This window comes from Piliocolobus tephrosceles, chromosome 17 (genome assembly GCF_002776525.5).
Source record: "Piliocolobus tephrosceles isolate RC106 chromosome 17, ASM277652v3, whole genome shotgun sequence".
In the NCBI taxonomy this organism is placed as follows: Eukaryota; Metazoa; Chordata; class Mammalia; order Primates; family Cercopithecidae; genus Piliocolobus; species Piliocolobus tephrosceles.
In genome coordinates, this window is record NC_045450.1 from 63,100,173 (window position 1) to 63,113,931 (window position 13,759).

The 13,759-nt window shown below is 43.1% G+C and overlaps 1 protein-coding gene across 5 annotated transcripts in view; it reads left to right on the plus strand.

The window, feature by feature from the left end:
• The window catches only part of WWOX (WW domain containing oxidoreductase), a 1,124,103-nt gene that overhangs the window by 281,973 nt on the left and 828,371 nt on the right, over positions 1-13,759 (plus strand). For all 5 annotated transcript variants that reach the window (XM_023226795.2, XM_023226799.1, XM_023226797.1 and 2 more), the window contains exon 6: positions 13,162-13,250. In XM_023226795.2, coding sequence (XP_023082563.1) covers positions 13,162-13,250 — 89 coding nt within the window. The remainder of the gene's footprint in view (positions 1-13,161; positions 13,251-13,759) is intronic.

A 13,759-nucleotide genomic window follows, 5' to 3' on the forward strand; every position in this document is an offset into this window, starting at 1 on the left:
TTTATTTGGTCCTATAGCTACTCCAAATGACGCACAAAATTTGGCGATAGTGATGACTCTGTTTGTGTTTATGGTGTTTTGAGTCCTCAACTTTTTCTTTTTTTTTTTTTTAAACGCAGAGTCTCGTTCTGTCACCCAGGCTAAGTGCAGTGGTGTAATCTCAGCTCACGGCAAGTTCTGCCTCCTAGGTTCACACCATTCTCCTGCCTCAGCCTCCCAAGTAGCTGAGATATAGGTGCCCGCCACCATGCCTGTCTAATTTTTTTTGTATTTTTAGTAGAGACAGGGTTTCACAATGTTAGTCAGGATGGTCTCGATCTCCTGACCTCGTGATCTGCCTGCCTTGGCCTCCCAAAGTGCTGGGATTACAGGCAAGAGCCACTGTGCCCAGCCCTTTTTTTTTTTTTTTTTTTTTTTTTTGCTTTTTCAGTTGGAACTGGTTTTCACCAGGTTGGCCAGCCTGGTCTCGAACTCTTGACCTCAGGTGATCTGCCTGCCTTGGCCTCCCAGAGTGCTGGGATTACAGGCGTGAGCCATCGCGCCTGGCTACTTTTTCTGTCTTAAATGGGTATTATGGTGGGAACCCATAAACTACTGCGATGCAGATGCCATTTTAAGCAGGAAACCTTATTTTTTTCCGAAGCACCTTTAAAAATATTTTCTAGTTTATCTGTTAAACATCCTGCTTTGTTCCTGGAGATCCTCTGAAAGATTTCTCTCTTTAGATTCATCTGTAAAGTAAAAAAAAACTGTCGTGATCATTTCTCCAGCATGATACTGTTACATGTTTACTGCATATTCTGCATACCAAGCACATATCCGTCACACACAGTGTGGCCACCTTCCGAGAGGCGGGCATTCAGCCAGACAGCCTGAAGCACCAGGAGAAATGCCTGGGTTTCCCAATGGCTTACAGACAATTGTTGCTGCCAATATGAATAGCCTACTTGTATTTCTACTTACGGCTTTTCCCCGTATTTGATAGTATGTTAAACAGTCATTCATTCATTTTCTAAATTAAAGCCTGTCCTGAAAATGTGCTCAGTGCTATTGTGTATGCATCAGGTATTAGAGATGCAGATATGAAGCTGTACATTTTAATTTACGATAAATGTCAGTGTGAATTATTGGTTGTTTTGCTTTTCTTTCGTAGTCTCCTGTAGGGTTCTTGGGAATAGAAATTGGTATAACCAGGCCGGGCGGGGTGGCTCAAGCCTGTAATCCCAGCACTTTGGGAGGCCGAGACGGGCGGATCACGAGGTCAGGAGATCGAGACCATCCTGGCTAACATGGTGAAACCCCGTCTCTACTAAAAATACAAAAAACTAGCCGGGCGAGGTGGCGGGCGCCTGTAGTCCCAGCTACTTGGGAGGCTGAGGCAGGAGAATGGCGTGAACCTGGGAGGCGGAGCTTGCAGTGAGCTGAGATCCGGCCACTGCGCTCCAGCCTGGGCGGCACAGGGAGACTCTGTCTCAAAAAAAAAAAAAAAAAAAGAAATTGGTATAACCTTTTTGGAGGACCCTCAGTAAAAATCGATCAAAATTTAAAATGTGGGTATCTCTTGACCTAGTGAGTCTACTTCCAGGAATTAATCTTAAAGAAAAATACTGTATTTTGCTAAGTATTTGTATTGCAGCATTGCTTTCAGTGGCAATAAAAAATAAAAAAAACCTGACAACAACATAAAATAATATGACAGCAGAAACAATGAGTCACATTTATAGGATCACATTTATAGGATTTTTTTTTTTTTTTTGAGGCAGAGTCTTGCTCTGATGCCCAGGCTGGAGTGCAGTGGTGCAATCTTCGCTCACTGCAAGTGCCGCCTCATGGGTTCAAGCTAGTCTTCTGCCTCAGCCTTTTGAATAGCTGGGACTACCAGCACGTGTCACCATACCTGGCTAATTTTTGTATTTTCGTAGAGATGGAGTTTCACCATGATGGCCAGGCTGGTCTTGAACTCCTGACCTCAAGTGATCCACTCGCCTCTGCATCCCAAAGTGCTGGGATTACAGGCATGAGCCACCACACCCGGCTGCTTCTCATAGATATTATCCAACAGTTCTCACAGTAACTTCAAGGAGCAAGTTCCTTAATATCTGTTTTTAACTGATAAGGAAGCTCACGTGTAGAGAATGTAAGTAAAAAGTTCACAAAGCTAGTGAAGTGTATGGGGACAGTTTTTAATGAATGATTGAACCTTTAGTGGGCCGCACATACTGGTGACCAAGTATGGGCGTAGAGCTCTGTTTAGATAGATTCAATTACGTATTATTGAGGAAAACTAGATTGTGAAGCAACCACATGAACTAGAATACTATGTTTCTAGGAAAAGTTGCGTGATGTTTTTACATGGGTAGAAAATATATTCTGGAAGGATCTGAACCAGGCTGTCCCTGTCCTTACCTTGGCGCAGTAGGACTTGGGGAAGTTTTTACTTCATACGTTATCCACTTCTGTATTATTTGTAATATAATGAACTAGTTTTATTTTTGCAACTAACAGTAAACGTAAATAGCTGATGACCACTTGGGTTAACCAAAGTGCTTGTGACCAACCACACGCAGGCAACCTTGGGACTACTGAGGCCAGAGAATCCTTTGTTAGGCCGGCTGTCCTGTGCATCGTAATATACTGAGTAGCATCCCTGGCCTCTGCCCTCTAGATGCCAGTTCACTTTCCACCAAGTTGCAACAAGCAGAAATGTCTCCAGAAATTAGCAGATGTCTGCTAGCGGTTAGAATGGCCCCTGGCTGAGAACCAGAGCAGACTCTGCTCACACTCTGCTCTGACTCGGCTATCAGGGTATAGTTCTCGCCCTCGCAACTGCTGGAACCAAGACCATCTCCCTCAGTTTGAGAATCGTTCAGACTTCACAAGTCTGCCGTGTGGAATGTAAAATCCTTTCGAACAGAACAGACAAATCTTGTTTTTGTCTTTTTATTCAATTTACCCACTATTGACTTGCGACTTGCAGCAATCACCAGGTCCCGGATCTGTGTGTTCGGAGCTACACATCTTTCTGAATCGAGGAGGTGGGGCACTGATTTTTCTTTTATTACTGACTTCCCCAAAGTGGGAAGTTCCAATGCTTAACAAGTTTCATTAAGAACACAGCTATTAAATATTCAGAATATACAGACTGTTGCTGTTGAGAATGTAATTATACAGTAAATTAGCTGATGTCCAGTACATTGCCTTTTAAGCACGTCTTTGATGTTTGCAGTACTTACATAAGATATAGGGCATGTTTATTAAGAGTCTTCAACTGTGTATAAAGCTAGAGCAGTCAAAAGTAATGGTGTCTGCTGAAGGATTCTTTATCATATGAATTTACCTTTAGTCATCTATTATTTATTTCAGCTATTTTATATGCCATTATAATAAATATTATGACAGAGAAAGCTTTTATGCTTCAACTTATTGTACTCCTCTTTACTTGCCTGCAATCCTTCAGGAAAATGTAACCACGCTTTACCTATAGTTAACGTAAATCATCACTTACATTAGAATGAAAAATTCACTGTGAAAAAAGGCTCTTTCTTCAATAGCAAGGCATAAATGCACAATCATGTTGACTGCCAACCTCCTGTGTCATTCACTGTCCTTCCTTAAACTGTTTTTAAACTGCAAAGTGAATATATTGCATAGAGGGAAATGGGACGGTTTTGGAATATTTTCACTCTCTTGTTAGTTTCTGGCAAGATAAGCATTTTTTATCCGGATTGCAGAATATTGCCAATTACTGTCTAAGCATTTTTAATAGTTTTGCTTTCCATGGCACGTAACTCTTATACCGAATTAAATAAGCTGTTACCTGGTGCAATTTCTCCTTGAATAAACTCACAATTACCTATAGATATTGACATGGTTATTTTATAAATTGAGTTCCAGCAACATAAGGCAAAAATTTTGGCCTGTATATAATGAAGGAAGAGTTGTCATCATTTTCTTCTTAGGGATGTTAGTGTATTTTGGCAGGGGGAGGTAGGAAGGGAATCTGGTGGAGGGCCCTGGAGTGAAGGTTGATGCTGGATGGTTGATTTGAAGGTTAGGAGTAGCAAACTCAGCCTCTGTTCTTCAAGACTTCCCCCCTCCCCCTTCCCCCCCAAAAAAGGAGTGAGAGACAAGGAAATCCAGGGTTTTGCTGGGGATCATTTTTGGGGTGGTTCCATATTTTAAAATGTGGAATCCTCTCCAAGAGTTTATTAAAAGCAAAGTGATAAAAGTGATAAAAGCAAAGTGATAAAATGTGTCAAGCCAGGGAAGAGACTCTCAAACTCCCCTTTCCTGCGAACCCTATCAGGAAGAACATTTGTGAGCGCACACTTTTCATCTTTAGACTTGGCAAAGATGGGTGGAACTCCACATCAGACTGGCACATGATCTTGATTCAGGTTTGACTAAGACATACAAGAATCACTAGTCAACTGTGTCCCCATGCATTTTCCAGTGAAGATGTCACCCATCGCAACCATTACCATCGCTTAAATAATTCTAGAGGAATTAGTGTTATGAAGTCCTACATACGATATTGATGAATTATTAAACCAGTTGCGTTGGATCTCTCTTGTAGTTCAGTTAATAATGTCATGTCAATACTATGCTCAACGCCAGTGTCTCTTGCTGTTGTAAATGTGACAGCTCCTATTTAAGGTTTTAGAACATAAAATCAGGACCGAGAGTATGTAAAGCAGAAGGGTGAGAGATATCAGCATAATGAATTAAGGCCCATTGGATTAGAATTTGCAGGATGCCATTAGCAATAAGCTCTGAGTGTAGATTATTGCCGTGCTTACATTTTCTTGTTCAGCAGTAACACTTCTCTTGTAAATTCTAAGTGGGTAAAATAAATATGATATAAAACAGACACAAATAAGAATATATAGATGATGTTAATTTCTTCAGAGCTTCCTGGTGTTACGTGTTGAAGAATATGACGACGGGGGAGCTGCTCAGTGTGGCAGTCTTGTGACGACACGAGCGTTGGAAACAGCCACGCCTGAGTTGGAAACGCATATCTGTGTCTTACTAGCTTTGCCACTTTAACGTCACTCAGCCTATGTTTTGTCATCTGTAAAATAGGGAAAATTATAGATGCTTCAAAAGATACTTGCTATTACTATAAAATGAAAACAAGCATGTCATAGGCGCTTATTATTTTTGTTGCTTTTATGATCAGTAAATACATGCAAGTGAGAGCTTTTTAAATGAGATTCTGGAAAAAAGTTTTTCCATATTTGTAAGGGAGGGGTAGATACATAGCCTTCCAATCAGCATCGATGGGTACCTTGAAGTGAGATCACAAAATAGCTAATTCCCTGTAAACAGCAACCCTTGCCTCTGCAGTTGCATAGGATGAGTCTCCCAGCTAAAAGAGAATTTCCTCCGGGTATAATGGAGGCCAGGCTCAGCACAGCCGTCTAGTGTACCTGGGTATCTTCCTTCTCCAGCCACTGTACCGATGTGTTCCTTTATTTGACCCACATAGTGATGATGCTTTCAACACAGCATCACAAAGAACTGCTGCTTTGTGCTGCTAGATGTGCCAAACGTGTGTGCCAGGGATTCTTTCATTGGAGGTAAGTGGAGAACTCAAGGCCTGCATGCACGAGATGGGAGTATTTTGAAGCATGCTCCCTAAGACCCAACAGCTTGGGCCACAGACCATCTACTTCGATTCACTATGGCGAGAAATGGGATAGGAGCGCGAACTCATTGATACCCTCCCAGCTGATTCCTCGGCAATTTACAATTGACGATGACTATAAAGTAATAATTTGTGGTCTTGAAAACGGGGTTTGATCATTGAAGTTATTCCTATCCTGTGTTCTAAAGGCCTATTGCCTTGAGATGTTTTTTCTCCTCCCATTGTTGGTAAGCATAATGTAGGTATGAGACATTACCTTTGAAGTGTTGGAATGATGGAGAGAAAAAAAGAAAATGGAGATCGAATCTGTGGAAAATGCGTTTCCCTGTAGAGGCAGTGTTAATGGATAAATGAGTTTAGTCCTGTGAAGGTTGTCTCCCTTATTTGGAACTTGGTGTCCGCTAACTGTGCTACTAACGAGTGCCCCTGTGTCCAAGGGAAATGAGAGAAGCGTACCTGGGCTACCAGGTTACCAAGATCACGACAGCATGAGGCAGTTACAGATCTGATGGTTTTCCGTGGTTTTTGTCTCAGCTGCCATGATGGCTTCCAAGGGGCAAGGAGGGTTGGGGGATGAGAGGACAGGTACATTGTGTAGACATAATGGAATATGGAATAGTTATTGAAATATTGCATTGTGGTGAATCATGACTTTGCGGTTACTATCTTGATGCAGCTGTGCATGAGGCTTTTGAATCTCAGCTTTTCCATCTGTGGAATAGGTGGATGATAATGACCGCACCCTGCAAACTTGCTGTAGGGATATAGAACTGCTGTGGGGCAAGGACTGAAATGAGATGGTCATTATTTAGAGGTCACTTTTTGATAATCTTTTTTTTTTTTTTTTTTTTTTTTTGAGACGGAGTCTCACTCTGTTGCCCAGGCTGGAGTGCAGTGGCACAATCTCGGCTCACTGAAAGCTCCGCCTCCCAGGTTCAGGTCATTCTGCATCCTCAGCTTCCCATGTAGCTGGGACTACAGGTGCCTGCCACCACGCCCGGCTAATTTTTTTTTTATATTTTTAGTAGAAACGGGGTTTCACCGTATTAGCCAGGATGGTCTGGATCTCCTGACCTCGTGATCTACCCACCTTGGCCTCCCAAAGTGCTGAGATTACAGGCGTGAGCCACTGTGCCCAGCGAGGTCGCTTTTATCATCGGCCCATGATGACCCATTCAGCCCTGTCCGTGAGGAGTGAAGCACTGCGCTCTTTATGGATAGTCACTACCACATCTTTATGCATTGTGATGATCACGTTGATATAACACTACACAATCACAATATAAGGATCTAGAGTTATGATCTCCTGATCAGATACCATGTTCTGCTCCAAGTGCTTTAGTTACATTGCCTCACTTCCCAACCTAAGGTAGGTGCTGTTCTTACTCCCACTTCACAGAGGAGCAAACTAAATACACAAGAAGCAGTAACTTGCCAAGCCCCAAACCACCCCCTGAAAAAAGAAAACAAGGTGGGCCCACAGTTACTAATATGCATTGTTACTGGAACACAATGGGCATCACATTTTAGCAGTGGCCTTCAAAATAATGATAATATATATTCGTATATATTCAGAGCCCATTGTGTGGCTCATACCTTATATTCACTCTGTCTAATATTTAACCATACAAGGCAATACTACTATGCTTATTCATAACTAAGGCAATTGAAGCCCAGAACCTTCCAGTAGCTTCCCTGAAGTCACATTGCCAGTGCCTTGGCCATGCTGGGCTGTGGTTCCAGGGCAGCCTGGCTCTAGTGTCTTTGCTGCCGATGACAGTATCTCCCCATTTCTCTGTTTAAGTACCACACACTCCCCATATGGTTGCTTTGGTTTCAGGCAGTATCACATCAGAGTTACACATGGCTAATCTATAGTCATACAATGATACTAGAGATCACTGTTGCATAACAACAAGAAACCCCTTTGATTCCACACTTACAGACTCTTGAGTCACTAAGACAGGTTTTAGAAGTTAATAAAGAATAGACGGAGAAGACTTGCTGTATTAAGGTGTCAGTGAACTGTGCTACCGATGAGTATCCCTGTATCCGAGAGAAATGGGAGACATGTACCTGGGTTATTTGATTATGTCTTTCGGGCTGCGCCCTGGGTGTTGGGAGCAGGTGGGCTTCTGAGCTGCCTAGAAGTTGCCGGATGCTTCACATGTGGGATACCGCCTGTGCGGCTCTGTTTTAAAATGATGGGTTGTAGAGTCTGTATACATAATTTAAAATACGTTAACATTTCTGTTTTGCCTGAGATAAGCTTGTACTGGTGTGATCAGAAGGAAGAATGAGAATTTGGGGAAGGAAAAGTTTGAGAGCCATTTTACAGCATTTCAAGATTCAGTGATCTCAGAATGAATCTCTTCTGGTTAAACAAACGTAGGAGTATGGATGATTAGAGGAATGGATGAATGGATAGGTAGGTGGGAAGACAGGTGGATAGACATATAGGTAGGAAGGAACGAGGGATATATGGAAAGCTATCAGTTTATTTTACGGTGGTGGGATTTTCTTTCTTTTCCTTTTTCACTCTGACAGTCTTGTTCTGTTGCCCAGGCTGGAGTGCAGTGGCGTGATCACGTCTCATGGCAGCCTCGATCTCCCACCTTCAAGTGGTCCTCTTGCCCCAGCCTCCTGAGTAGCAGGTGCACATGGCTATGCCCAGCCAGTTATGTTTTAGATGCTTTTTTTAATATGGCCTATATTCATGTATCTTTGTGACTGTTTTTCTTATAGTGGATGTGAGTGTGAAGTAGGAGTTGGCCTGAAACAAGCCCAGAGAGGTAGACAGGGACCAAGTCATGGACTGAGTTAGTTGTTGCTGTTCCTCACTGTGTATTTTTATTTCTCCTCTCTCTGGACACATAGCAGCATGTTGTACCTTCTAGAAGCTAGGCCCAGCCATGTGACTTTGTCCAGGAAATGTGAGCAGAAGCAGCATCTGTCACTATTAAGTGGAAGTCTTTGAGATGCCACGTGCAGCTCATCACATTGCCTTCCACATGCCATGAAGGCTGTTGATGTTACAGGCAACAGAGGCTCCGTCCACCTGGGCCCTGTCTGGCCACAGTGAGCGGGACCCACTGACCTACAATGAGTGTGAAGTGTGAGCAAGTCATAATTCCGGTTTGTTCTAAGTAATGGAGATTTGGGGGTTGTTCCTTCCTGAAGCACATCCTGATTGATGCAGAGGATCTTGTGAGCCATGCTAAGGCCATATCTTAGTGGCCACTCTCAGGTACTAAAAGGTTTATATTGCCAGTGAATACAGTAGGCTCTGACTGAACAAGGCCTGAACTTCTGATGTTCTAGATGGTAAGTGCGAATTCTAACACTTGTTAATGAAAGTCATGGTTTGCTTGGTGGTGATGAAACAGTTCTGTGTCTTGAATGTGGTGATGGTTATATGAAGCCATACATGTAATAAAATGTCTTAGAATTATGCACAAAGGTACAGCAAACAAAGTAAATGCATCTCAACTTGTATTAGTTTGTTCTCACCCTGCTACGTAAGCATACCTGAGACTGTAATTTATAAAGAAAACAGGTTTAATTGGCTCATTGTTCTGTGTTCATGTTCTGCTTCTGGATAGGCCTCAGGAAACTTCCAATCATGACAGAAGGCAAAGAGAGGAAGCAGGCACATCTTAGCAGGAGTGGGAGAACAAGTAGGGGAAGGCCATCCACTCTTTTAAACAAGCAGATCTCAGGCAAACTTGATGATAAGACAGCACAGGAATGGGGTTGGGAGGGAGGGATGACACTGAACTGTTTTTAACCAGCCCCATGATCCAGTCACCTCCCACCAGGCCCACCTCCAATACTGGGGATTACAATTTAACATGAGATTTGGGTAGGGACACGGAGCCAAACCACATCAGGTGACATCCCAATAATGACTGTGGTCTAGTAAATTACGTTGTGCTGATGTTGATTTTCAGGTTTTGCCAATGCATTGTATGTATGTAAGATGTATATGGGGGAAGCTGGATGATGGGTGTAGGGGTGTTCTCTCTACCAGTTTGGTCATGTTTTGTGAATTTATAATTAGTTTCAAATAAAAGTTAACAAAAAGATCATGAGTTAAACCAAGCAAGTGAACTGTGGTCAGTTGCAGATTCACTGCCAGACCTGGCGGGAAATCTCACCTTGGCAGATCGAGTCTCTTGTCCTCACCTAACAGCAGTTCACCACTCAAAAATGGGTTCCATTTGTAATCTGTCAGCCACTACCTTCTTACTTAGAGCATGTCGCACTACAAAGATTTCGATAAAGCTACTTAGTTCGTTAGACAATCGGAAGTGCAAAACCCCAACACACCCATAAACACATACACCCACTCTAATTTAAAAGCTACATTTTCCATCCCTTGAACTTACTGTATTGCCGCCAGTTTCTCTCCATTTCTCAGGATTGGTAGCAGAAAGGGGAAACCTGATACCTAAGGTAAGAGAATTACCTGAATAACAGTGCGTGGACTTGAGTCACTATCCCTAGGAGCCTAGTAACCCACAGCTTGTGGATTAGTCTGTTGAACTACTTGATGGCTTGTGACCCCTTTTTCCCTTAGAGGCATATGTTATGATTTTCTTCTTATTGGTAGTGGCAGCTCTGTGCTTTATTTTGAAGGAAAGCGGGAGAACAAAAAGGAAACTTAGCAGTTGTAAGTTACTTATAGAGAAGACTGTATGGGCTAGTTGGCTGTGCTATCATTTTTGTTGAAATACTGCTGTGGGGTCACCATCTGGGAATGTTCTTCCTGTTTTATGGGGGAAATACAGACGTGCATTTTTATAATATGTAGCCTGCATATCCCTTGGGGTTTTCCCTGGGGGCTTGGCTGAGCAGAACAATTTCTTTACCACCCCCTCCATAACATAATGAATGGCTGCCTTTCCTCTTGTGATACATTCACATTTCCGTAAGATTCTGCACGTGGCAGTGAGTGTCATGCTCCAAGTAAAAGGAGGTGGGGACCAGAGGACTGAGGATGAGGATGAAAGGTTACTTTGTTTGCTGACTCTGAATGTCAAGTAGTTGTGTTTATGAGGCATGAGCATCTCGGTGGGGGGTATTGCCACATTTTACACTTCGAAAAGATTTTTAATCGTCAGATAAATACGAGTTATTCAGACAGCTTGTGGGGTTCAGCTCCTCATTTGGGGCTCCACATCTTTGACAGGGTGTGCCTTCACTCAAGGGCTTTCACTCTTCTTGGTGGCAGTTTGCCTCTTTATAGAAGGAGGGACGTGTCCTCACCTTACAGCAGACCCTCCAGCTCTATTATTCCCTGAACTTAGGAAACCAGCAACCCCTCTGTTGGCATTTTCCCGTTTTCCTAGATCAGGTTCATGTTTCTCCTCCTCCTTCGAAAATCTACACATTTGGGCATCTGCCACTGTTCCCCAAGACCAGGAATTTAAATCTGTGTTGGCCAGTTTTCTTCTGCCACTGATGTGCTGTTGGGGTTTGGGGACATAATTTAATCACTTTCTACCACCTTTCCTTAAAACTGGGCTTTGTGCCAGGTGCGGTGGCTCACACCTGTCATCCCAGCATTTTGGGAGGCTGGGGTGGGTGGATCAGGAGGTCAAGAGATTGAGACCTTCCTGGTCAACATGGTGAAACTGCGTCTCTACTAAAAGTATAAAAATTAGCTGCATGTGGTGGCGTGCACCTGTAGTCCCAGCTACTCGAGAGGCTGAGGCAGGAGAATCACTTGAACCCAGGAGGTGGAGGTGGCAATGAGCCAGGATCACGCCACTACACTCCAGCCTGGGCAACAGAGTGAGAGTCCATCTCAAAAAAAAAAAAAAAAAAGAAAGAAAAGAAAACAAGAAAAAAACAACAGGGCTTTGTTAGCAGGCATGACTTGGATTCTTCAGGATCCCTCCCTCAGTAATCTGGTCTGATGTGGCCTTCAGGGAGGATCTTTGGACATCATTGCCATCCATCTATCCACTGTGCTGGACTAAAGCGCACACAGACTGCCATTTCTTGCCGAGTGGCATCAGGGCAAGCCTTTGGCACAACAGACATCTTCTCTGCTAGTTAAATTAGTTAGACAACTTCTCTTCCAGACAGGATGTTAGGTGCTTATGAACATGTGACCTACTCATAGGTTTGTAAGGATAGGAAACTGAGACTCAGGACTGTGAAATGGTCCAGAGTAAGTGTGTTTTCTAGCTGTCACTGCCTGATGTTCACAGCTCAAAGCTTAGGACTTGGGTTAGAGCCCAGGACTTCGCGGCCAAGATAAACCGGCTGCAAATACACTGAATATCTCATCCCAGCTCCTGTCCATCCCTGAACAGGACACTTAGGGTAGAGGATGTTCTCAGCAGTGCCATTTGCATCCCCCTTCATAGCCTTATAGGTATCATGTTATCCTCCTTAATCTTAGTTAAACATCACAGTCTAGACTAGAAATCCCAAGTCAACAATTTTACAGGATTCTTCTTATTTGAATAGGCAGGTGGCTTTTTGTCCTTTCAAGGAGCTAGGTCTCAGAACTGATAGTATTTAATCTCGCACTTCGAAGCGCACCCAGATTTAAAAGTTTGGAGTGGCCCATACACACAAGGCCAGTGGGAGGGGCAACCCGGAGATCTGTCCTTGCAGAATGATGCCATGAAGAACATGGCCAACGGAACTGCATTGCTTCAAATCCTGAACTCTCCAGTTCTCCTGCTTTCTTGCCAGGAGAGAACTTGGCCTTCTGCATCAGACTGACTGGGGGTCAGTTCTTGTACTCAACTTCTTGTCTCTGTGATCTCTTGTAAGATGCTGCCTTGTCAAATGGAGAGAACATTGTCTTTGAGTTGTTAGGAGCCTTAATTGAGATGATCTGCAAATGCCCAGCCCCCGGCAGGCCCTGAATACACAGTAGCTGTTATTACCGTTATTATTCCTATCACCAGCATGTACTCCACCTATTGATAGAGTTTTCTGGGTTTACTAAGTCAGGGTTCTCTTTGGGATCTGTGTCTGTCAGAGTCCATTGGTATAAAAACGAGTCTTTTTGCTTTTGTACTTTATATAAAGGAGTTGCCGTTGCTTTTGATGCAGGTTTAGTGGAGATATTTCACAACCTGGATGGCAGCTTTTGAAATTAAGATATTGTCCCCTGCATCTTTCCATGATCCAGGCCTTGTCGTGTGTTCCCCTCCTTACAGCTTTTTAGGATGCAGATTGAGAGGAGATAACCTTAGCCCAAAGCCCCTCTGCAGTCTCTTTTGTGCCGCTGAAACACAGCACAACCCATGCTCCCCCACTCCGTCCGCACAGCCTGTAGGTTTAGCAGAATCTCAGCCTCACATCCTCCCCGAACTTGGCAGTAAAAGCCCTGTTCTTCCATTCATTCCTATGATTTATATTCTCTCTGGGCGTCTTATGTTAAACAGGGGAATTCCGACATGTTCCATAACACATTTACTGTAACTTGATACCATGAACTAAACTTGCTGTTATTTATCATTTCTTTTTATTTTCTCTCATTCCAGCGTAAAGCCAAGGTAGAAGCAATGGCCCTGGACCTCACTCTGCTCCGTAGCGTGCAGCATTTTGCTGAAGCATTCAAGGCCAAGAATGTGTGAGTGTTCCAGTGGAGGGTTATAGATCATAATTTCTTGCTATTGTAATGTCTTTATCAGATGAACACAATTGGGAGAACGCAAGGCTGTTGTGTTGTCTTGGCGTCCAAACCGGAGGCTCATTTATATTGGCCCTGTTAAGGTGAACCATATTTTCTTGACTCACAGTCACCCTCATTATGAGATGTGTCATCAGTCTAATAACGGCTTCCCAGATACAAAAGGAGAAGACGCTGTTAAAGCAGTAGTAAAAGTGGCTAATAAAAGCTTGGCAATTGTAAGACGCATCCTGATTATAAGATTTTTGCAGTGCATTTCAGAATCGAGTAAGAGTATATTTTAATTCTATTCAGGAACAAGTAAACTCAGTTATCTAGTATGGAGGGATGTTTACAATCCAAGCTCCCAAAAGACATCCAGTTTCTAAAACTTTCGATGATTTGATGTGGTACGTGGACGTGATTCCAAAAAACGTGGACTCACATTCCTTTTTATTTTTTTTCTTTTT